The 23,801-nt window shown below is 48.0% G+C and overlaps 1 protein-coding gene across 1 annotated transcript in view; it reads right to left on the reverse strand.

The window, feature by feature from the left end:
- SYT17 (synaptotagmin 17) overlaps window positions 1–21,838 on the reverse strand; it is a 40,851-nt gene extending 19,013 nt beyond the window's left edge. The window contains exons 1-5 of the mRNA XM_049791724.1: window positions 21,804–21,838; window positions 18,497–18,514; window positions 16,973–17,121; window positions 11,631–11,779; window positions 10,587–11,206 (exon numbers count right to left, since the gene is read on the reverse strand). Of these exons, the coding sequence (XP_049647681.1) occupies window positions 10,587–11,206; window positions 11,631–11,779; window positions 16,973–17,121; window positions 18,497–18,514; window positions 21,804–21,818 (951 nt within the window). The 5' untranslated portion in view covers window positions 21,819–21,838. The remainder of the gene's footprint in view (window positions 1–10,586; window positions 11,207–11,630; window positions 11,780–16,972; window positions 17,122–18,496; window positions 18,515–21,803) is intronic.
- Window positions 21,839–23,801: the final 1,963 nt, after the last annotated feature.

Consider the following 23,801-nt stretch of genomic DNA (forward strand, 5'->3'; position numbering starts at 1 on the left):
TTACTTAATGATGCTTAAAACTGGTAATTAAAAGAAAGAGCTGGAGAACTGACATCACTGCTTCTTAGACATGACAGCTTAAAATAACCTCTCCCCCTTAGCACGACCTGGCTCCGAGATGCTGTTATTCTCGGATGCAAAATACACACAATGAAACAACTATGGAGACAAAACACAGCAGCCAGCCCAGGCAAGGCATTGATCCATCTGCCTCGTCTCAGGTCCACGCAGGAGTGCAGAGCTAGTTCTTCATCCCAAATAGCCAAACGGTTCAACACCAAGCCTAGATCGGATGGTCACAGCCCATTCCCAAACGGAAAAGGAGCTGCAGTGGTATTGCAATCATAACAAAAGGCTTAAAGATCCTTACTGATGGCCCAAATATTAGATTCCAGAAATCAGAGACTAAAGGACTGGGTAGACAATAAAGAAAAAAGCTCCGAGACACAGTCACAGCCTAAAGTGACCCAAAGAACAAGGTTCATCAGCAGATGGGCCAGCACACGAGGTACCCGTCCCTGGCAAAGCTATCAACGGCTCTGGGGAAACTGAGGGAAACCCAACCAGTTCACAGCTATTCAGCTGCAAATGGAAAAGCACCATTTCCACCGAGCGCAGATGAACCAGAGGGCTCAGACTGAACCCGAGGAGGCACTCGGGGAACAGCCCCGTCCCCCTGCCAGGAGCAGCACAGCACCTCTTGCCTGGCCGGCCAGCGGCACAGGACGGCTCCCGCTAACGGCAGGCCATGCGGCTCCTCACCTAATGAGCCAAGCACTAAAAGTGACCTCAGGTAATAGTATTAAAAGTTTTCCCCGAGGCACTTTGTCTCCTCTCCTGTTCCTGTTGACTACTCCCAGCAAAGGCAGAGGGACATGCGTGGCATGCAGGAGCGCGTAGCAGGCTGGGGAAGTCCTGCACCTCTGATGCTTTATAATACAATTCAGCTGAATTCAATGTCCTTTTTTTGGCTTTCCACAGAAAATATGGCAGTAGGAGGCTCCCATTTCACATGAAAGGTCTCTGCCATTCAGGAACTGGCAAAGCAACCCTTCTGTTTAACCCCACACATTTAATGAGCACAGGACAAGGGAAGCGCCATGTGGGGAGCAGGGCAAAGGCTGCAAGTACAGCAGCATCCTGACTCATCCCCTGGGTAAAAAGCGTGGATCTACATCACAGATCGTAAAGGCAAACCCGCGTGTCCTCCTCACGCCCCGCTGCCCCAGGACCCAGCTCCGGAGCCAAGCCGGCAGCATCCACCCCAAGCTGGCCCACCTTCTGCCTGACCTCCCCCACAGCCCCACTCTCCCATGGGAAAAACCATCTGATTTTCTTACCCCAAACTCCTTTTGTCCCAGCATCTCTTGGGTCACATTATGTGGCAGTATACAACTAAACAGCACACACTCACGCTCGCCACAGGCATTTTCTTCCATTGCTACAGTATTTTTGCTTCACCAAGAAGGCACTCCTCTTCCATCAACCTTTGCCAACTCCTGTACCACAGTTCTGTTCAATATATGGTATTTTAAGTTCTTTCCATCAGAAAGCCATTCCCCAACACAAACCTGACCCAATACACACACAATGCTCACAACTTTTCAAGGTCAAGCCATACCTACAGACACCGCTGTGCCCAATGGTTGCACAATGTAAGGATCTAAGACAGCCTCACATCCAAGGTCATTTAAATGTCATCTATCTAATTTCAACTATCATCTTTGGCTTGATTTTCCCCAAAACCGCTCCTCTTGGGTCTGTGGCTGGAACAGCCTGAAGACGTGTTTATTGTCAAGAACAGTCAGTGACTTCTAAATCTATTACCAGGACAGTAATGAAGCATCGCAGCACCCACAACAGGATCCACCTGAGGTACCCCTCGACCTCAGCTCATTTTTTATAACATATCAACAACATTTTTAACATATCCAGTCCTACTTCCACTTGCATTCACCGCTGTGTTGGGTTCCACACAGGCTTTAATTCCTAGAAATTCAGGTACATTTGGACAGCACAAATTAGGAAACTAATTAGTGACATTATTACCTGCTGGGAAGAGACAATCAAAAAGCTCTGGCTGCAAATACCAAATTTCTGGCACAGCCAGGAGGCAGGCTGGCACTGGGCAGGGATGTAGGACCTTTCAAGTTACCTCAAGCTGAGAGTGCTGAAAATCCGTATTAAGATTTGGGGTAATTCTTGATTTGCCTACTGGTGGAACCTATTGACTTTATCCAAGACCTGCAGCAATTAAGGGGCTTCCCTGGGTCAGGGAGGAGCGATGAAGCTCAGCAAAGGAAGGTAGATCTCCACACTGCCAATGCATTTACATTTATATACCATTTTTTAAAAACTGCCCCACGTTATGCGCTGACAATATCAGTGTATTTAACACCCACCGAGGCACAGGCAGGAGAAGGAAGCATCTACCCCCACCTGAACTCTCCCCAGCACTGTGTCCCATAACCCCTGCAGAGGTTATGGAAGGAGCCACTATAACGTAACCACCACACTGCTGCCTAACCCATGAGCCTTCATTAGGTCAAGGTAAAGCTAAATTCCACAGGGCCTAACCTAACGGATATTGGCACCTCTAGAAAAATCTTTTTGACTGTCTGGGCTTAAATTTGAGTGAGGTGAGATATAAAATGCTATACTCTCTAAGTGTGATCCACGGAAGTCAGCGGACAGACTACCGCCAACTTTAAGGAGTCTCAGATCAGGCCTAATTTCCCAAATCTCAATAGCACCTTCTGCCCTATAATGCTTTTCAAGTGTGCCCAGATTTCTGTTAATTATTCTAAGGGAAGGAACATACAGTCCAGCCCACAGAGGCAGGATGCGTGTGCTCAAAGCCAGCAAGAAAGCAGCAGCCCCATTACAGGCAGAGCACCAGCAGCGTTCACAGGGATAACAAAAGGTGTTTTCAGAAGGAAACCCAGATCTCCGGATAGCTCACCTCCCCACACAAGTGACTCAGCCTTTTCAAGGCACTTAACTCGAGCAGTGAACTGGCTCTGATCTTATAAATGCATTATTTCTAGCTTAGCCGCAAGGATCTAGGAAATGTGCTTCAAATCCTGCCACGGTGCCTGAGGGGACATCAAGCACTCGAGAAAACGAATCAATGGCCAGCAGCCACCACACGTTCCTCCCCGGCAGGTCGGACCGGCACTGCCTCCACCCTGACGTGCTGCACCACGCTCGCTAGCTCTCTCCTGTTCTTTGGTCACCTGTCATCATTAGCAAACAAGCAAGGAATTAACAGGTTGTTCCAAGAAGCCTGAGGTACAAGGCATACCTCCTCAGGTTTTAGTTCCCCCTGCTTTTCCCGACAAGCTCGCACCGCAGCGTACCTTTGCTGATGTGACAGTCTTGCTAATAAGACGCGCTGGTGGCCCAGTTTGTGTCAGAGATGAAGATGAGGATGCAGACAGAGCTGTGGCTTAACAGACTTGCTGGGTTGGTAGGCAAAATGGAGATAACTGGGGAGCACAGTGGGGTCCACCATGAGATGGAAAAAAACAGGACCCTTTTTGTTACGGGCCAGGCAGGAGGCTCAGCTCAGGGAGGGACGAGTGGCCACAGAGGTCTCGGGTGGCTCGTGGGGCCACAGGAGCTGCACAGGGTGCTCCTCAAGCCCACGGACCCACCGAGCTCACCGGCACCTTGCAAACACTCTGTGATGCCATAACCATTGACCTCCATGCCCATCACCTTCTTTATAGGCATTTCTAGCAGCCACGGCGTTAAGGCACGTCTTGCTGGGGGACTGCAGGCACAGAAGCACGGCTTCTGTTTTGTCACACACCCGAGCGTCCCCAAACCTCAGACTTGGTAGGGGCTGAGCTGAGAAGAGGGATGCAACTTTATGCACAAGAGGCATCATCGGCGCGTTGCTCATCATAGGGAAAGGAAGTGCCTGAATTTTACTCTTCCTAGGTCTTTTCATCAGGAAAGTAAAATGCTGTTGGTTTTGCCTCGAATATTTTGTTCACAGAGCACAGTGTGCAGAGCTACCCCTCAGGCACCGCCATGAAAAGGCATCATTTCAGTTGCCATTGTTATGCTGATGACACGCTGATTTGCGCCGAGATCCCAGATGACCCTGGAAAAGCAATTTCCTGTCTGATGAGGTGCCAGAGTGACACCAAGTCTGGGAAGTCCGAGACTCTCCTGAAGCTCTGATTAACATTTCACTCCTGGCTGTTCCTCTCTGCAGCTGTATCACACAGCCAGTCATTTGGATTTCCAGCCTTGGGCTCGCCTGTGATCCAGAACCTTCTGCGGTTACCATTTGGGTTGAACCAGACATGTGTAAGCTTAGTTTTCTTTTCCGTCATCTCTGAAGCACAAAGAGGCTACCTCGAGGGAAGGCGAGTTTTTAATTAATGCCATTTGCACATCTTGTTTGGATCAGGGCAATTCTTTCCTCGCAGCCCCCCCAGACTGATTGCTGTGCATTGCTACACCACCAGTAAAATTCTGCAGCTGAAACCCTCCCTGGTTCCCAACGGGAACCAGAGCACATTACATCAGCACAGACATCTATGCAACGCTCCTAATGAAGTTTCAGATTGATTTTCCTCCTCAAGGTTATCTGTGATGGTACCTCCAGGCACATTAGAAAACTGATGGTTTAGAACAGTTTGCTCTAACAGGCTTTCTACAGCATCCTGTGACACGCAGCAATCATTTCAGGAAGGCTGAGCTACTAAGAACCAGAACCTGAAAAAAAAAATATACTTACCAATGGATAAGAACAGTGTTACCTATGTAGCAGATGCCGAGTAGATGTATAATGAAAAGAGTCACAAAATCCCTTCTGAAGTCTAACTTTGCATCAGTTTGGACGGCCATGAGAAAGCCTCTCCTGTGCAAAGACCTCTGAGAAGAAGATTTCCTAGGGAGAGGTTCTGTCCACAACCCCCAACAACCCCTCCTCTGGGCTCGTCCTCAGCAAAATACACCCCACGGCACTCCAGTCCTCTGCAGAAAGGGCAAGGAGTGAACAGCACAGAGGGGAAGGCAAGTCAGCACAGACTGAGATGACAGCTGGAAGCAGAAGAGACAAATAAGGTTAAAGAAGAGAAAATGATCAAGAAAAATTTCTCAGTGCTGGAGCTTTAAAGACTGGAAAAGGAAAGTGGGAAAAAACCCACTGAAACACAACTGGGGAAAAAATAAATATCCAGAGTGAAAGAAAGATGGTAAAATATCATAAGCCAAAATACGACAACAAAGCACAGGTTAAGAACCAAAAATGTTGTCATTGTGATGGACGAGTGTCTGTCATGGCACCCCATCACAGTTCCCTCAACTCCGGTGACCTGCAGGGTGGTGGCATCCTGCCTCCAGCCAGGCTTTGCCCAGGGCATCTCTCCCACCAGACACAGGTACGCTGCCAGGTTGATTTTAACACCCTGTTAATGAGTGAGCATAGCCCCATGCAATCAATCCACATTCATCATCAGGGATTCTGCATCATTCCTTTAATTAAGCAGCCGCTAAGCTTTTGGACTATAAAAAAAAAAAAAGGGGGGGGGGGAGAAAAGAAACGGAAAAAACCCTGACAACATTCACTTTCATATTTAATTTCCCATGACTCTCACAAACATGGACCCCAGTTCCACACTGACGCACACAGCCTTAAGTCAACTGTTGCGCCACCTCTCCGAACCAAGTCTCTGCCTGTCCAATGCTTTATACCTGCACGAGAGATGGATGCTGGCATTATTTTCAATAATACACTGTGCTAGCAAATGCAAGGTATCACCAGCATTGCCTGAGGATGGCTCCTTCTCAGGGCTGCAATGGATAAGCCAAAGAACAAGGGTGTCATGAACAAACCTGGTATACCCAAAACTGGAAGCCTCCAGCCACACGCCATAACCACCTGGGTGCATGGCGGAATTCAAAGTAGCACCCAAGAGGAATGCTCCAAAATGAGTCATTACCTGAATTTCAAATTCCTTTCTTCCTTTTCCTTTCCAGCCAAGGCACGGTAAGAACAACAGTGCAGTACTTGTTGTAGGCTTATCCCTGAGATGGGCATAAAAAATTGCAGAGCTGCCACAGCAAAGCTACTCTATTTGTGGAGCACATACCATTTTGAACGTAAAAACCTGACAGCTCATTCTAGTCCACTCACAGTACAAAGTTAAAAAAGCAAGTCCAATACATACTCCCTCTACTATAAAAATGGCTTAATTTGAGGGGAGAAGGAATTTTTATGGTATTTTCCCACCACGACCAGGCAATTTTTAATATTTTTGCTTTTGCAGAATGATCTCCAAGCTCTCATTACTGCTGGTCTAAAACATTTATTCCTGCCCACTCAAATCTGCCAAAAGAGAAATGAATCATATGTCAATAAAACTTGGGGTCTTGAACATGTGTTTCGGAATTAATCTTAACAGCAAAATGTGTGAATCTGAGCCCAGCTACAGCAAGGCCTGCCAACTTCATTCATGGTAATTAAGCAAAGCCACACACATTTAAGGGGATATTTAAGGAGCGCAGAGTGTTCCTATGGGGACTGGACTCAAGAGCTACTCCATGAGCAGCTAGTGCGCTTTAGAAACACATTAATTACCCTGCAAGAAAAAGCCTCCCAGAACTACCAAGGATAAAGAATTTGGCAATACCTGCACTGACATTTTCTACAAGGAATAAGTCCTTCTGCTTAGTTGCTGGCTCTGACGATACATTGGACGGCGGCTCCCCTGTGCCTCCACTTTGGACTCAATCCCCCTAAGTGCTCACTGCATGACTCAAACTTAAAAAAGCATTTATGTACAGGTACAGTCTTTTGCCTGAAGCTTAGCATCAAGTGGTTTATTGCACTGATTCCTCAAGGCTGAGAGGACAGCACACCGCTCACCCATAATCAGGTTCTCCAACAACCCGTTTTCTGACACAACGAGCACAGCAATGCTGCGCAGCCCGCCTTGTTACACCCAAGGTAAGTTCTCAGGCGGTTACTTAACAAGCAACTCCATAAGGTGGTAATGAAGATCTTCTGCTATTAATGACGACGGGCTTTCACCCATTGAGGACCTGTCTGTCCCATCCACAGGCCTAAGGAGCTTATCCTGGTCCAGCTGGCACAGTGGAGTCAACGGAGCTCTTGGCTGCAGAAGGTGGACCATGCCTCAGCCTGGGAGAAACCCACCTATCCCTGCCGACACGGCACGCACCAGAAGATTGCTGGCATCCCCCATCTTTTTTAGCAGGGCTCACTCATGCTGGCACAGTCCTGAACCGAGGCAGTGTCCCAGCTCTGGGGTTGACGGGGCTCAGTGTGATGGTGGGACAAGGACTCCGCACCAGACTTTATCAGCACTCTCTATGGCAATGGCTTGCAGGTAGATACAGCAAGCGCAAAAGAGATGTTCATCTTAGCTGATACCATTTAGGACACTTTCTCTGCTCTTCCACAAACCTTGTCCCATCCCACTCCCACCAGTATGGAGAGAAAACCTTCTCCACAGCTCCTGCCATCTGGATTCACTTTCTTCCGTCTCTCCAGCTCATCATGTTTCAGTCTATAAATGCCAGTTAAAAAAAAAAATTTAAAAAATCACGTATTTTGTCTCTTTCATCTTTACATATCATGTCTATGACTGTCTATTTTTCTCTCCCTCCTGTTACTGGCCTTCCAAGCACCTGCTTCAGCATTTTCTCCAACACAATCTTTATCGCTGGGGGGGTGCTGCTGCCAGCTGCTGCTCCGTGTTAGAGCCCCAGGGCAGCCAACCCAGCCTGGCAAATTTTCATCGGCTAATGATCAGAACTGCACCACAGCGGCTTTGCATTGCTCTCCAGAATCCAACAACACCTTCTGCAAAACAAAATGCTATTGCGTGTAGATTTTTTTTGTCTCTGTCCATCACGATCTCACAACACAAAATACACTTCAGCAGACTCAGGTTCAATCCAAGAAGAAACTAAGAAAGGCTGTCTGTCCCTCAACTAACCAAGGAAAATAGTGAAAAGTATAAAAAAATTGTCAACATGTCAAATCTATCATACCACAGGCAGAATCTTCCAGCTAGCAATCAAAAAAACCTAATTTCTAGCATAAGCATCACTCTTATTGAAAGACATTAAAATGCAGTTTTTCAAAGTAATAAGCTTTTTTGTTTTACTACTTCTAGGATTTATTTTAACCCTTTGATCAATAAATTTAACTTTAAGCACCACTAAGATAAAATATACCTTATTCAATGAACTTTAAAAATCTTATCACTGAGAAAACATGGGAAGATGATACCAAACATCCTCCCTGGATGTCCTAGTACAAGTACTGTTGTTCTCTTTGCAGCTGCAGCCTGCCAGCTAAAGTAAAAAGAACAAGGAAGTATGACAAGACCAAAACAAGGCACTTTACTAATCAAGGTACAAAGGACTTTTTGCTTAAATGAAATTTTTCCATATGAGAGCAAGCAGATAAATGCAAAAGGCTTGTAAGGTTAGGCCTCCCCATTTAAGTGGAGATTTCCTTTTTTCTCCTTCCTTTTATAAATACCAGAAATACCAATTTCTGCTTAAATCATTTATCTTGAGTCCTGGTGAAGCAGACAGCACTGCTGAAAACAGCAGCAGCTTCCAATGAAACTTTGGAGAGGGAGGGAGGAAGGGCTGGCCCCGAGCTTGGCACACGAAGGCAGAGATCATCTTGTCTAATCAAGGTTTGCATTAGCTGTGGAATGAATCTACGTTACTAATAAAAAGATACATAATACAGAGAAGTATTTACCATGCAAAAGCCGAAGGGAAAAAAAGCAAGGCTGCATGGTGTGAATCACAGAAGGATAATGGGATGCAAAGAGGAGAGCTCTGTCCTGAGATACACAATGCAGAGGCTATGATGAACCACTAATAAAAAAAAAATAATTTTATATATATATATATATATTTTTGCAGGCATTTGTAAACAAACACTGGGAGAAAAGGCCCAGGCAGTGAGGGGTGCCCAGGAATATCTGGGGGAAAAGGCCCAGGTGGTGAGGGGGAGCCCAGGAATATCTGTCCTTGTTCATTTTCCTTACGAACCGCTTCATAACACAGTTGTCCCCTCATCCCCCCCACTACAGATCCCACTGACATGAGGACATGTCCTACATAAAGAAACGCTCAGGGACCCCACGATTTTGATTTGCACACAACTTTCAAAACTTTCCTTTTTGCCTGAACATTGTTCAAGCTAATCCCATAACGCTCCTACTTCTATTAGAGCAGATCTAGTCAGCTCTCTTGCAGTTATCAGGGGTCTTGATCTTTTTTCCCCCCTTACACACTGCAGAAGGTCTGAGCAAGAGATAGAAGTGCTCTCAGCCCCCCGGCACACAGAACGGGGGCAAACCAGAGTCATACAGAGCTGGCTCCATGTATAAGCACTGCTTGGTGGATTTTACTTCAACAAGTGTCTGATTACAAGTTTCCACTCCAAATCAGACTCTCAGACGCACACCGTAAATCAGCGGTGAGGTCAATGATTTACTGTTCATCTCATCTAGTAAATCTGGCTATGCCACCCTTTTGTGAACACATAAAAATCAAAGATGTGAACCATCCAAGTTCACACATGGTTTTGATTCAGCAAAGGCTCTACAACTTAGAAATTGCAATCCCAGAGCTGGCAAGGAACTGGGAGAGGCAACCCTGTTCTACCAGCCTTGAGTGGTACTCCTGTCCTTAGCGCAAACGTTTGAGATGCTGCTCATGCCACGCTCTTAGCCTGGCTTTCTACGGAGTCCTGTGCCTCTAGCTATGTGAATGATACTGCTAGTAGCAAATTTGGTACCTAACCGCCATTCCTGGTTGCAAAGCTCAGGCCCTCCCATTGAACAGCTCTTTTCCTGGCTGGCAAGGAGGTGGCACTGACCAGGGACCTTTCCTGAGAACAGACGTGGAAGCACACACAGACCCTCTACATCTTCTCTTCCTATCCCATTGGATGGTTGAATCTAGGCAAAAACACATGCTCAAACTTGCATACGAGCAACATGCCACTTACATCAGACAAAATCTATGGCAAGTTTATTTCCTTCAGGAACATGATGAAAAATCTACCACTACCTTGCAATTTTTTGGTCATGCATTATGCCACAAGTCTGTAGAGATTTTGTCTTCTATACACTTTATTGAATCAAATCATTACTGAACTGGCACCAGTGGTTCCCCTCATGCCCCCAAAAGCACAATCATGTTAACAACCACAGGAGTGACCCAGATGGGACACCATCACTGCAGTGTCTGGGAATGGATGCAGGCCACTGCAGTGACAACAAAGATCTTCCAAAAGGTGCGGACTTCCAAAGCAGTCTTGAGTTGTTCTCGTTAAAGCTGACATAGGCTCTTTTGTCATGCCACCTCCTTTGAATATGAAAGACAGCTCCTCTACCTCACACTATCTGTTGTAAGACCAGTTATAGGCTTGCATTATTTCAACCCAGCAGATGCTATATCAACAAGATGCTAACAACTAATTAGAAACCACATTACTTGCCAACAAGCCGAAGAACTACACAAAAAAACAGCGAGAAAAATTGTGGCAATAATCTGATAAATTCTGTTACCTGAGAACTAGGCACAAGGGCTTTCCACCAGTGTCCGCCTTTCACAAGGTCTACGTCACTCAAGGGCATTGACACTTTGCCAATAACACAATGGCGTGAGAATTTGTCAAAATCCACTACGGTTAAAAGCAGAGTTCTTCTCTGGGCTTCTAAAAAGGGGATTTCAAATGTGTACCTCTCTTCAAACACGGGGTTCTGCGTTTTGCGTTTCACTCCAGTCTGCTTGGAGTTCTTCTGATCAGGAAGAAGGCAGATCTTCACGTAGGGGTTGGAGTGAGCCATGTCTTGCCTTGAACCGTCGTAAGAAATTGGAGGAGGCAGATCTTTAGCCTCAATGACTCGCACTATTAGATAATTATGCAAAAGATCGTACTGCGTGCTAAAATGCAGCATGCCCAGCTGATACTTTGATAAAATCTCCTCATCTGTCAAGGAGTCCATATCATCACTATTCGAGTCAAGAGAGTACAGTCTTGGTTCAAATTTTCTAAAATAGTCATCTGGGGTATAGGTTTTTCGCAGGACAGTTGGCTGAACTACTTCTTTCTTAGCTCCTATTATTCCAAACTCGATAGGTTTAATGTCAATCAACGGAGAACTTGGCCTCCTCAACTCTAAACCTAAATGAGAGAAATGCACAAATATGATTGTTAGAAACTCAACTGAAGCCATTACAGGTGCAAGTCAACCTGTCCTTCTTTGGGTACAGCTATTCTGTGTTTGTGCAATGCCCAGCACAGCAGGCTCCCCAGTGGGACTTTTCACCATTACATTGCCAAGAATTAATAGCACCCTTAGTTACACTGAAGTGCAAGCTCAGCTACACTTTCCCCCCCCTGTCCATTTTCACATGGAATTACCATGCATATGCTTCAGCAAGAAAAACAGGGCTGGCCCCCTCCATTGCGTCCCTGCAGAACAGGATGAGATTTTAATCAACGTATCTTCAACTTGACTTGATTCCCTGTCTAAAAGATGAAAGAGCAAGCACTACAGTTTTTCTTCCCCACAAGAATTACATTAAAGTTGGAAGGACGACCTTACTTGAAATCCGCCTCGTGAGGCTGTAAGTGGACCGTGATGCATCTGAAGACGACCGCCTTCTGTCAGGGGAAACATGCTGAAGAGTGGGAGGCAGCTCACTGATTGTATTATCAGAGTCTCCATCTTTGTCCTCATTTTGGCTGCTTATCCTGTTATAACGAGAGACCTTTGGGTGATTCAACCGAGTAAAAGGAGTTTATACAGAATAAAAACACATTCCGGTATTCTGGGTCTAATCTTGGATGTGCATCCCTGGATGCTGCAGGGTATCTCCTGATCTATCTGGCAAGCAAAAGGCTGAGCAACTGACTTCAGACCTATGTAAAAAACCAGATTCTTTATCTTTCTGCCTGTCTTTCAAACAGAGTTATATCAGTATTAGAGCACGACACAGGCCACATGGGCATGTGTGACTCAGATCTTGATCAGAAGTATTATATTTGTCTTTAAGAAAAAAAGAAAGAAAAACAAAACCCCACAAACAACAAAAGCCAAACAGTAGCTTATTGCTGTAAATTCACAGCTACACTTTGGAAGCACTGACTTCACTAGGAATGAACCAGCATGGGAAACCACCATGTTCAGACATTTCAAACCTACCACACACCTCTCAGTAAAATATCGCTTTGCAGGTACGCCACTAAGGTTTGAAAATTCGATCTTATAAATATAATTCATTAAGAGATATTTATTGGCATGCCTTTTAAAATAACTGGCTTCTTTTTATCCACTTCTATAAACGAGAGGTTTACCAGACAGTAATTTTACTGCCCAGGGGTCTCGGCAGGAGCAGGGAAGTTGGCAGGTTCTAAATAACAAAGTAAGTTTTGATGAGAGCTATAGCATCTTTGAGAAGACTCAACAGAAGACTGCATCATAAAGAAGTCTATGTGTAATTCCCATTTCAGTTTGTTTGGTTTTAATATATATATATATTCATATATATAAATTTATATTTTATATATATATATCTAAATAAAAATAAAAGTATGTATGTTGTTTTCATATAAAACAACATTCTGGTTAAAAACCTCAACATGTCACAGCCACAGTGGCTCACAAAAGCAGTCAGGACCTCCCAGCCTTGACTGAAAGAAGAGCAAGATCAGACAGTAACAACTACAGGAGATAAAGTCTCCAACTGCACGTTCAGAGGGGAGCAGCTGCCAATAGAAATGAAATCACGCAATGGTACGTGACGTGTAGTGCATCATGCAAAATAAGCCTTTTGGTTAATCTATGAGGCAGACTACTCCAAAAAATAGCAGCAGATCAGAAGGAGGGCGTCAGCATGAAATGAGCAAAGCAAAGGGGAATACTATGGGAGTTTTGCCCCTGATTCACCCCTTCTACGTGCATGGATTGGTTGGGTATAAATGAAATATGTTGAATCATTTGCCTTAGTAACCAATGACTGGAGTAAAGCAATAAATATATTCTGCAAAAAGCAGCAAACTCGTAGAAAAGGCCCCCCAGATATAAAATAGATTTAAACTGGAAATTCTTATCCAAATCCACAAAGTTCACAGCAGGATCCATGCAAATCTCACCAATTCAGAGTCACACAACTCATCCACATCAAAAAAAAGTCTGTTAATAATCAAAACCAAACCCTATCCTAGAAGGGGCATACAATATTTGCACAACTCTGCAGCCCATTAAAGGTAGTCCAAATCATACGGTTTGACATATAATCAGTACTTGGAACACAAATAGCTTTTTCATGCCTAAATGCAGGTCTACACAATCATAGGTAGCATTTGGATATACTTCTGTTTGAGAAGCAAATGCACAGAACGAAGAGAAGGCAGGGTGAAAAGGGAATCAGGAAGAGAGGCATTAAGGATGTTCTACAACGGGTAAACGTAATAGTGAGTTAATAACATACAGATGACCTTTAGTAAGGAAATTGCTACTGAGCCAACAATAATTTTTCCTCAAATAAACTTTGGCTCTGGTTAAAGCTGCTGTTTCTGTTTAATCCGAACCTTTGGGAAGAGGAGTCGCGTCCTTGATTTCAATTCAGTCTCACAGTCTGCACTGTTTATCTTTGGGGTTTGTGTAGAATATTCCTCAACGGGCAGCTCCAACACACCCCCTCACTCCCAGCCCGTTTATGCAAAGACCAGGATGCGAGCACTCCTCATGAAATAACAAGAAGCTACCATGCATTCAGGTCAACACAATTAGACTCACTTCAGTAAGAATTTTTTTCCCTAAGTTGCCACTGTAAAAAATTCAGAAAGTGAGAAAAATCAACAGTCTCCCAAGAGGAAGGGCTTAAACTTGCAACTTTAATGCCCTCTCTTGAATTTCCAGGACATTGAAGTGTCTCGGAGCTGCCAAAGGGAAAACCTATAGGCAAAAAAATGAAGGATGGATTATTAAGCACGTGCATGCAGATGTTTGCTAGTAGGCCAATGAAGACCATAAAAGCAGTTTTCCCCTAGGGACTGGGTGGTGAGGTAAAGAAGGAGCAAATTGCATTCTGCATTACACCGGTGTCCTGGGCCCATGAAGAAGTGGCAAGATGGAAAGATCTCAGCTGAAAACCTAGATCTATTTTAAAAACACTTTCAGGTTGCAAGCAGAGAATACAATAAATTGATTTGTTCCCAAATTCAGTGCATGCATCTAAATGCAGAATACGGTGGTGTCAAATCCATCTTCCATTTTAGGGATTTCCACTGAATCCAAAAGCCCCTTTTTCAAAAACAAAAGAAATAAAAGGACAAGGGGTCAATTGGCATACACAGATCTCTGAGCACTTAAAAACATATCCATTAAACACCTTATTCTGAGACCAATTCCAAACTCTTACTCTGATCACACATCTAACTCCAGATATTGTTTCCTACCTCCAAAAACACATACAGAGATTTAAGAGTGTAAGATCAACACAGTGAAAACAGAAGTCTTTGGCTTCTGAATTCTGAGCCAGCAGAGGCTGCATGGGATTGTTTCCACCTTAAACCCGCACACACAAAAAGTGTGGCCCTCCTATTGATCAGCAAACAAAATATGTCGTTTCTGTCTCCTGCCTTTTACTCTCCTTTCTTCATCTTGCAGACTCCTGTTCCTCTACAGGCTCATTTTCTCCCCCTCTCCTCTCAATCACATCCCCTCGACTCCTTTCCCTCTCTGTATCTCCTCTGCTCTCTCTGCCCTCCTCACTTGACTCATTTCTGGGTTCCCTCACCATTTTCCAAAAAAGCCACCCTGGAAGCTTAAAGCATCGCCATCTTCCCTGGCACCACCCTGGGTCCACCTCAGCTCAAGAAGAAGAGCCAACAGCCTTTTCAAGCAAGCAAAGCCTGATCTCCAGCTTCCACATCAACGTGTGTTAACAGGTGTCCTTAGAGATCACAGAATTTGCAACGGTGCCAGAGAAGATGGTGACTTCAGTGATCCTAAGGCACAGCAGCATCCATGCCTCCTTGCAAAGCAAAGCTACTTCTCTCACGTGCCCTCTTCTTCGGTTCCTGCTGCCCCTCTCAGGCATTACCCCTGGGAACTCACCTTCTCTCAGCACTAGAGCAGACCAGGGAGACCCTAACTGCACCAGATCACCTGAAGCTGGAAGGAAAGGTGGATACGTGACCTAGGCTGAGGTCCTGGGGACCCTACCCAGGGCTGCTAGCATGAGTAGGTGCAGCATAAAGCACAACACGGTTGAAGAACTGGGCTTTTTTTTTTCAGAGAACATTGTCTTCTGCTTACGGCCATGCCAATAAGAGGCATGGCCGTAAGAGGCTTTCAGATGGAGCGGGACTGCAGGAAAACAATACAGGCTGGAGAGAGCATTTTATGAGTCCAAAGGTCTCCATGTTCTCTGCCTGCGACAAAGTCTACCTCACCTGCAAAGTCACCACACATCCAAGTTTTGAGATCAAAAGAACAGAGCTTCAATGCTTGCAATTCCCCTTTAGCCAGACAGAAGGACCCAGCAGTCAAAAACTACACCATGGGACAACCAGCCCACGCCCCCAAACACACATGATGTCCCTTCTGCTCCTCAGCACACCAGAGAAACTCTGAAGCATCCTCCCACAACAAGCCAGCTACTTGTTCCCAAGTACGTAATTGTTCCTGCAGCAATCTTTCTACGTCCAATACTGCACCCTCATCACTGTGTTCTCCTGTGCACAATGCTTTCCTATTTAGCATTGATTTTGTTTCCATTTCCCATTAATTGCAGGTGAATCCATTTCTGGGTGTACATCAGACTCTTAAATATGCTGCTCCACATTTAAAAACCGCTCTAACACATCTTGAACACCTCTGGTTTTATTGCTTCAGTATTAATTACCATCCTATTCTACCTGGATTCAGAAGAGTATATAGACAAGACTGCGATGTAAACACGAGACAATTTATTTCATGCAGCACCAAGACATGGACCTTGCAGACCTGACACAGAATAACAGTGGGTACTCACAGGAGCAGATAAAATTCACTGAGTGTCTCAGTGCCTAGGTACCAACTTCTGAGCATCGTATGATGCACTAAATACACGTCTCCTGTGCCACAGCTTCTGGACACTCTGAAGCCGTGTCCATCAAACGATCTGCTCTCACAGAAGACAGCCCAGCCCAGCTGACACAGCAACCACTAAAAGACAGGAGACCTCTGCTCCCTTCTTGGTTTCACTAATGCCTCCACAGGGTCACCTGTGCTGCAGATTCCCAATTGAGAGGGAGTAAACCAGGGAAGACTTCACTGGCTTTCTTTGTAATAGACTTGCAAATACATAATCAAAGCCCCAGATAAAACCTGGTGCTGCTGCTCTTGTTCTTTAATGATTCAAGAGGAAATCTTGAAGAGTACTAAGATGATGTAGGAGATCAAGTCTTGCTAAATGAAACTTTAAATTAATTTCCCCTTTAGAGCATGTACGAGGTACGCCTTTCATCTGCCTATATGAGAACCACCTTCACACTAGGATAAGAAAATATTTCAAAACCACCTCATCAGCATTTCAGCTAAGTTGAAGTGCTCCAAAGGGCTGGTCCATTTGAAGAAGAAATAGGACTGAAGATGAAAAGCATCTTTAGAAAAGGGTGCACAGCTAAACCAATTATCAACTCGCTATGCTAGCTTACAAAATAACTTCCATCATACCCATCAGAAAAGTGTTTTACAAAGACTAACCTTACTATTTGAGCTAACAGGGCTGCCCTTTTTCACCTTGCCGTTGCGTGGCCTACATTTCCACCCTCAGCAGGAGATTCCTCCTTTCTACATGGGATCCTCTGAATGTGAATGGCCATATGAATACTCTCATCACAGAGGAGCAGCCCTGCTCCTCAGTTAAAGCTAGGAAATTGTGCATCTAAACTTACAGCCAGGCTGGAGTTTGAGCAGGAAAAGGTCCCAGGATTTCAACTTCATCTTCATTTGTTTGACAACAGCTACAGTCGAAACACTTCTGACAACAATTTCTACAAGTCCACCGGCACAGCAAGAGATCCGAGATTCTAGCGAGCAGACCCTGAAGCCATTGGAAACCAAAGTACAAGATTACAACCCATCAATAGCTATTGAGAAATAACATTCAGCTGTATTTATGTTTGTGTTTCTGCAACAGAACATTAAGAACTATATTTGTTCCATCTATATCAACAGACAAGTGCTATGCAGTTACCAGCCCAAGTTCACTGATGCCATAACAAGGCAGGAAAATAAGCATTCACCGCAGGTATTTTCCCTCTAGTAGCAATGTATTATTATGTAGGTTGGCAAGAGGGTGATTTACAAAACACTATGGCATAGCAATATGCTAGAGTGGAAACATGCTTATTCTTTCACACACATCAACAAACTAATAGATCGGCAAATGTACAACAGAAGGACATAAACCAGAAGGTAGAGCGAAAGCTCCGATTTAATCCGGAAAGGGTCTAGTTAATTAACGCAGCAATGTGAACGCATTTCATCCCTGTAGATGTATCGGTACATAGTACTTGTACGATCCATACACATACAGCATTACAGCCCAACACACTTGCCACTGAAATGGATTAGCAAAAGCACACTATCCACATGCCTCCCCTCTGCTATGATGATTAATTTAATGAAGAACCTTCAACGAACCTTGACCCAGAAAACTATTTAATTTCTTAGGTTTCCATGGTGGCACCGGCAGCATCACCCGTAACAGTGCTCCTCTGCTGTTACAACCGCAGGGTGGGAGCACCCCACTGGAGGGGCAACAGGCTGCTGTGCTGCCCCATTTCCATGCCATCCCTACAGCCTTCCCTCCACTTCAAAGCTCTGCTTGCTTCAAGAGAGCAGAAAGCCAAACCTTAGCCCATTTCCCACCCACGCCAGCTCCAACTTCTGCAGTTCGTAAGAAGGCTCATTAAGCAGCACAAGGGCACTGCTAATAAAGGGCATCGCTCCGTAGTCATGGGGGGAGACACGCAGCTGCAAGAGCACAGCACGTGCACATCCAGGGTCGAGTCGCTTTACAATTGTATGTGACCTTGAAATGTTCCTATAAAGCTGAAGAGATAAAGCGTGTGAGATTTTCTTCATAGATATTCCCCCTCAAATGCTTGAGACATCTGCAGTATTCATAAGTGTGCCAATACAAGGGCACTATCACACCACACAAAGGGGTTTCCTCTGAGGAACGCAGATCTGCAGAGAAGACTCCGCAGAACATTTCTTTTTCCTCCAGTAAAACACAGTTTTTTCCATAAACAAAATCCAAACATTGCAAAAAAAAATAAATAAATTACCAGCCCAAAATGCAGTGCATTACTTATATCTAGGACATCAGTAAAGAGTCAGAAAATACGAGACAATCCCCTCAGGACGGAGTGAGGAGACAGAGCGGAGAGTGAATCATCAGATTAACTCACCTCATTTATTGGTTCCAACTGTCCTTTAGACATCCAGGATGAAGCAAAGGGGAACAAAATGAAAAAGACAAAACCAGGTTAGCAATGCTCAAATAACTTTAAATTTTCTGCCATGACATGCCCCGGCCTGGGATGAGCTTGAATTTCTGGCAAGACAGTACCTTGTAGATGTTAGAGGAAGGAGAGGTCTCCTGACCAGGCATCAGCTTCTGCTGTTTGCAGTCCTTCCCCACCGAGCTCCCTCTGCTCCTCCCTCCCCAGAAGTGAAATTCCCAAACCGATCCTGGTGCTTGAAAACCCTGCTCATCGCCCCTTGCTAACGGGCTATCACATGGAACCACTTATTTTCTTTTCTTTAATAACCTGTCTCTAATTGCAGCAACTACTTGCTGCTGACAGCAAACCATATCCAAATTTTCCAGTTAGATGTCACAGTGGAAAAAAAGGCTTTCCTCCAGATTCGGCCCATATAAACATAGTTTCAATGCCAACTTGTTAAAAGCAACAACATTCCTAGAAGGGCCACACTCTGAGTATTCTCCATTGTGTACACATGACTTGAGGTAGCTGGGCATCTTCAGTCTCACCCTCAGATGTGACTTGAAGATTACCAAAAACAGGAGTTAAGTGCTTAAAACTGGAGTCATGCACTCCAGTTTGAAAATCTGTGCTACAGCCACTCCCCCCAAGTCACAGAGAAAATCTACAGTAAAGGAAGAAGGCATCGCAAGCCAGTGTTTTATTCACAAAGCCACCCCTGGAATATTATACTTGACCCTGCTGAAATGTCTTTTCTATCGCTTTCCCTTGATAATGTCTAAGGGTTTCCTAATTGTCCTGGCTGTCTTTCTAAAGGGGGAATCCCTAAAAAAAAAAACCAACAAAAAAACAAAAAAAACAACAACTAAACCAACACAAAACAAACAGCCCTCCCCCCTATGACTCTTCCACATGTAGAAATTGGTTTCTAGCTTTATGCTGACGACAGGGACAAGAGCCGCCTTTCATAAAGAAGCTGGGATGCAGAAGTTGCCTTTAGTTCCAAGAACTCTCTCATGGACCACGTTTCAGGGCAAGCCTCCCTTTTAAACTTCTTGAAAACCAGTGCTTGGTGAAAAGGCCACCACTTGTTAGAAACACAGATTAAGAGATGGGAAATGCTGCAGTGCAATGTGACAAGACAGTGATTACCAGATACCCATGGACCAACTGTTTAAGAAAATTCTAAATGGTTTCAAGGGCTTTATCATTCCTTATTAATGCAAAGTTGCAGCCAAAGCACAGCAGCCAAAGCTACAGCGGTTTAGCGATGCTGCAATGAGAATATTTAAATTGCTCTAAAATGAAGCGGCTGGATCCGTGCCACACAATCGAACGCCGTAGCACGTGCTGCGTGAAGGAAGTGGCATTTCCGAATGGCCCGCGGGGACGTGCGGTAGGCTTGTGTCAAACAGCCCTCCGGGCCACGATGGGCCACCGGCGATGCGAAACCACGCCTGCGTGCCACCAGCCCCAAGAGCACACACACCGGTCCCACAGGCACCGTAATAAAGTGAGTCTGTGACCACCCACAAATCTCCACCAGGAAACAGGAGGACAGAAATAAGAGCTAAATATTACAGTGCAGTAAGAGGTAAACAAGTAACCAGCGCCATACAGGGCTCAAATGCAGGGGCCCATGAAAGGAAAGCAAACACCACCAGCTGCGTTCATCCACCTCGCTCACACCGGGCGGGAGGGTCAGGGCTGGGGAAGGGCAGAGGTTTAAGGGGAGGACGCACCAGCTAGCAGGCACTGGGGGGGTCCCAGGGCGCACGGCTGCAGGGACACGCTCAGCACCCCCTGAAGGGCTCAGCCCCCTGGGTCAGGGAGGCATCATCATGTCCCAAGCCAGCCGAGCAGAGAACCACCCAGCTGGGAGCCTCCAGCCATGAGCGAGCCCTCATCGAGGGCCAACCGCGGCTGCCCCCGGTGCATCCCCTCGCTGCATCTCCCCTTCACACCCTGCTGCAGGGGTCCGGTCTCCCCACTCTGCCTGGGCCCAGCGCGGGGGTCGCCTGCTCCGAGTCAGTGCAGCCACCCAGCCCAACCGCCTCAACCCACCAGCTACGACCGGCCGCGGCGGCGTCCCGGGGATGCCGCAGCGGGGTGGGGTCCCCACTGGTGACAGACCGCGTTGTGCCCCCGCCGTTACCCCCCCAGGGAAGGCTCACAAGCCCCACCGCAGCGGGTGCCGCAGCCTGGGGACTGATCCCCCCGGCCACGCACCCCCCCCCGCACCCCCCCAACGCGATTAACGCCGCGGGGAGGGCGCTGCCCTCGTCCCCACCCGCGTACCCCCGCCTCGCCCACGGGGGCCCCGACGGCGGCGCTGCCGGAGGCCCCGCCCGGCCCCACTCGAGATCCCCGCCGAGCCGAAGGGCCCCCGGGGGCCCCGCACCCACCCGGCCCTTCGCCGCCCCCGGCGGGGCTCACCCGCGGCCGGCTCCGGTCCGTCCCTTCGGGGGCAGCGCCCGCCGCCCCCCGCCCCCCCGGCCGCCGGGAGCAGCGGCGGCTCTGCCCCGAGTGGGGGGGGTGGGGGGTGGGGGGGCACGTCGCCACGGGATGGGGAGGGGAGGGAGGTCACGGGTGGCGTTGAGGGCGGGTGTCTCTGTCAGCGCCCGGAGTCCCCGCTCGGGTTTATCTCAAAACTGGGCGGCAGCCTGCGGGGCTACAGATGGGAAACGGGCGGCTGGAACCGCAGGGCCGGCGGGGATAAACCGCTCCGGGTTTAAGCCAGCCCCAAATTTAATTCAGCCTCACGCTGCTGGGGCCGGGGGGGTCCCATCCATCACGCCGAAGGCTGGGGCTCGCCGCAGCCCAGGGCGCCTGCCCCCCCCCACCCCGCGGGGCCGCTGAAGACCCCAGCGCATCTCGGTCTGGCCGCGGGGCTCAGCGCCCTCCTCCCTCCGAGCAGTCCTTGTGCGGGCTCGGGCCGGGCTCCCGCGCACCCGCGGCCACCTCACTCCACGCCCCCACCCACCCAGCAGAGAGCAGAGAGGGCCGAGGGCTGCCCGCCGTTCCCCGCGGGGATCCGCTCCTGCCCCCTCCCCGGGAACTCCTCCCCAGAAGTTAGCCCGAAGTTGCGCACCCGCACCGGGCAAGGAGCACGGGTGGGGGTGACGGGGACACGGGACACGACACGCACCCCCCGTCCCCGTCCCGCAGACGGCCCCGGGAGTCCCACGGCACAACGCCTCAGCCAGCCCACCCGCAGGGACGCGGCTCACCCCGGGGGCCCCCTCAGCGCGGCCGGCTCCGCACCCACCTGGATGTACGCCATCTTCCGCGGGGCGCGGAGCGGGGGGGTGGGGGGAGGGGGCGCCTCCCGCCGCTCCGCTCCGCTCCGCTCCGCTCCACCCGCGCCGCAATACGCCCCGCGGTGCGGCACCGCCCCGGGCGGGGGGCGGGAGGGGACGGGGACGCGTCTGCGGCGCTCCGCGGCCGCGCAAGGCAGCGCGGGGGCCGGGGGACCCGCCGCCCCCCCTCACACACACCCCCCCACACACACACACAGCGGGGGCTGGCGGAGGCTCCGAGCAGGCAGGATCCCGCCCTGCCCTGCTCTGCCCTGCCCGCGGAGCCTCCGCGGGGCTGCAACAGGTCCGCCGCAGCGCGGGCAAACACTGACCTCCAGAGGGCCCGGCGCGGAAATTCAGGGCTGGAAAGCCCTCCTGGCCCCCCGGGGCGGGGGGGGGGGGGAGGACGACAGACGGCCGGGGGCGGCGCGGCCCGGCCCCCGCGGAGCCGGCGGCGGGAGGAGCGGAGGCAGGGACGCGGGGAGCGGCGGCCTTGTCTGAGAAAGCGGTTCTTCTAGCAGCCTTCCCCTCCAAAGAGTTCGCTCTGTGAGGAGATGCTCTCAACGCACCCGAGTTTCGGCAAGGCTGGAGTCGTTTTACGAGCTCGAACCGACAAAGTTAAAACACGTACGCTCGCATCTTCCCGAGCAAAGGTGAGGAGCCGCAGTAAGGAGCGAGCTTTTAGCCCACAGACCACGCCGAGCGTCGCGTCGCTTGGCTTCGTGTCGCTTTGCTGAGGCATCGGGTCCTAGCCAGAGGCAGGGCGAGAGGGGACGTGGCCCAGCGATGGGCAAATCCCGCCAGGCGGGTGGTTGGACCTGGAGAGCTCAAGTAGGGAAACGTTCTTTCGAGGTCAAACTCTTGGAAAGGGAGAGCACGGGAAAGGTGGAGATTCGGGGCTGTTCCTCTTGAGCACCACCTTGGTACCACACAAATGACAGGCTTCCTGACATGCTGCTGTAAACAAAGGCTTCTGCCCTCAGCTTCTGGGGAAACTCTCCGGCTCCACTTCTGGCACCTTCCTGGCACATGGATTTACGCTGCACCCTGGATAGAGGGAGGGAGGCAAGAGGTGGCAGCGGCTTACAGCTCAGCCCAGCTGGATGGTCCGCAGCCACGTGCTACAGGGCACTTCCCTGACTCACAACAACTCCGTTCCATTTCAGTTTACTGGGGTGAATGGTGAAAACACTGGCATGGTGCTCCCTGCTCTGGAGAAGGGGACACGTACAGCTTCAGGTGTTGGCCGGCCTAAAAACACGGGTCGCTACTGCTCCTTGGGGTGAGGAGGGAGCTCCTGGGGCAGGATGGCTTTGGAAAGCTCTTGCGTTGATGATCTCATTTAGTGGCCCATTATAAGTTCTCATTGAATTCGGTGAAAAATTCCCATTGACTTCCGTGGGAAGGGCCATATTCCAAATTAAAAGAATAAATTCTCTTTTTCCCCAGGGATAGCAGCTACCGCTTTAGAAGAATAATTACCACAGTGGAGATAAGCAAGAAAAAAACCCATAGTACTTACTTGTTTCAGGCAGTTTTGAGCATATGATTAAACTGTGGTACAAGTTGTTTGTCAATTTTTGCTCTCCAATTCTTTTTAATTCTACTTCTTTCCAAGTGCCAGTGTTTAAAATGTCAGCCTTTACTTTGAATATCGTTGCTCTTTTCATCTTGACTCACCACCGCCTTGATGCAGCTTGCAATAAGTGAACACATGGATTATTTTTTTTCCCCATATTGCAAAGTAGTGGAGAGAGGCTTAAACTTTGCAGACAGATTTTTTTGACTCCTTTAAGGCAGAATGCTGTGAGTCACAAAAACTATGGCATGGCTCGCTCAATAACTATCATGTGCATGTTTGTACTTACTCCTTTAAAAACGTTTAGGATAGAAAAAGATCAAATGCTGCATCACTTGTCACCAACGTTTTTTTGGCTGACACATATAAGCATTATGAACCCCAAAAG

Source organism: Accipiter gentilis, chromosome 33 (genome assembly GCF_929443795.1).
Source record: "Accipiter gentilis chromosome 33, bAccGen1.1, whole genome shotgun sequence".
NCBI lineage: Eukaryota > Metazoa > Chordata > Aves > Accipitriformes > Accipitridae > Astur > Astur gentilis.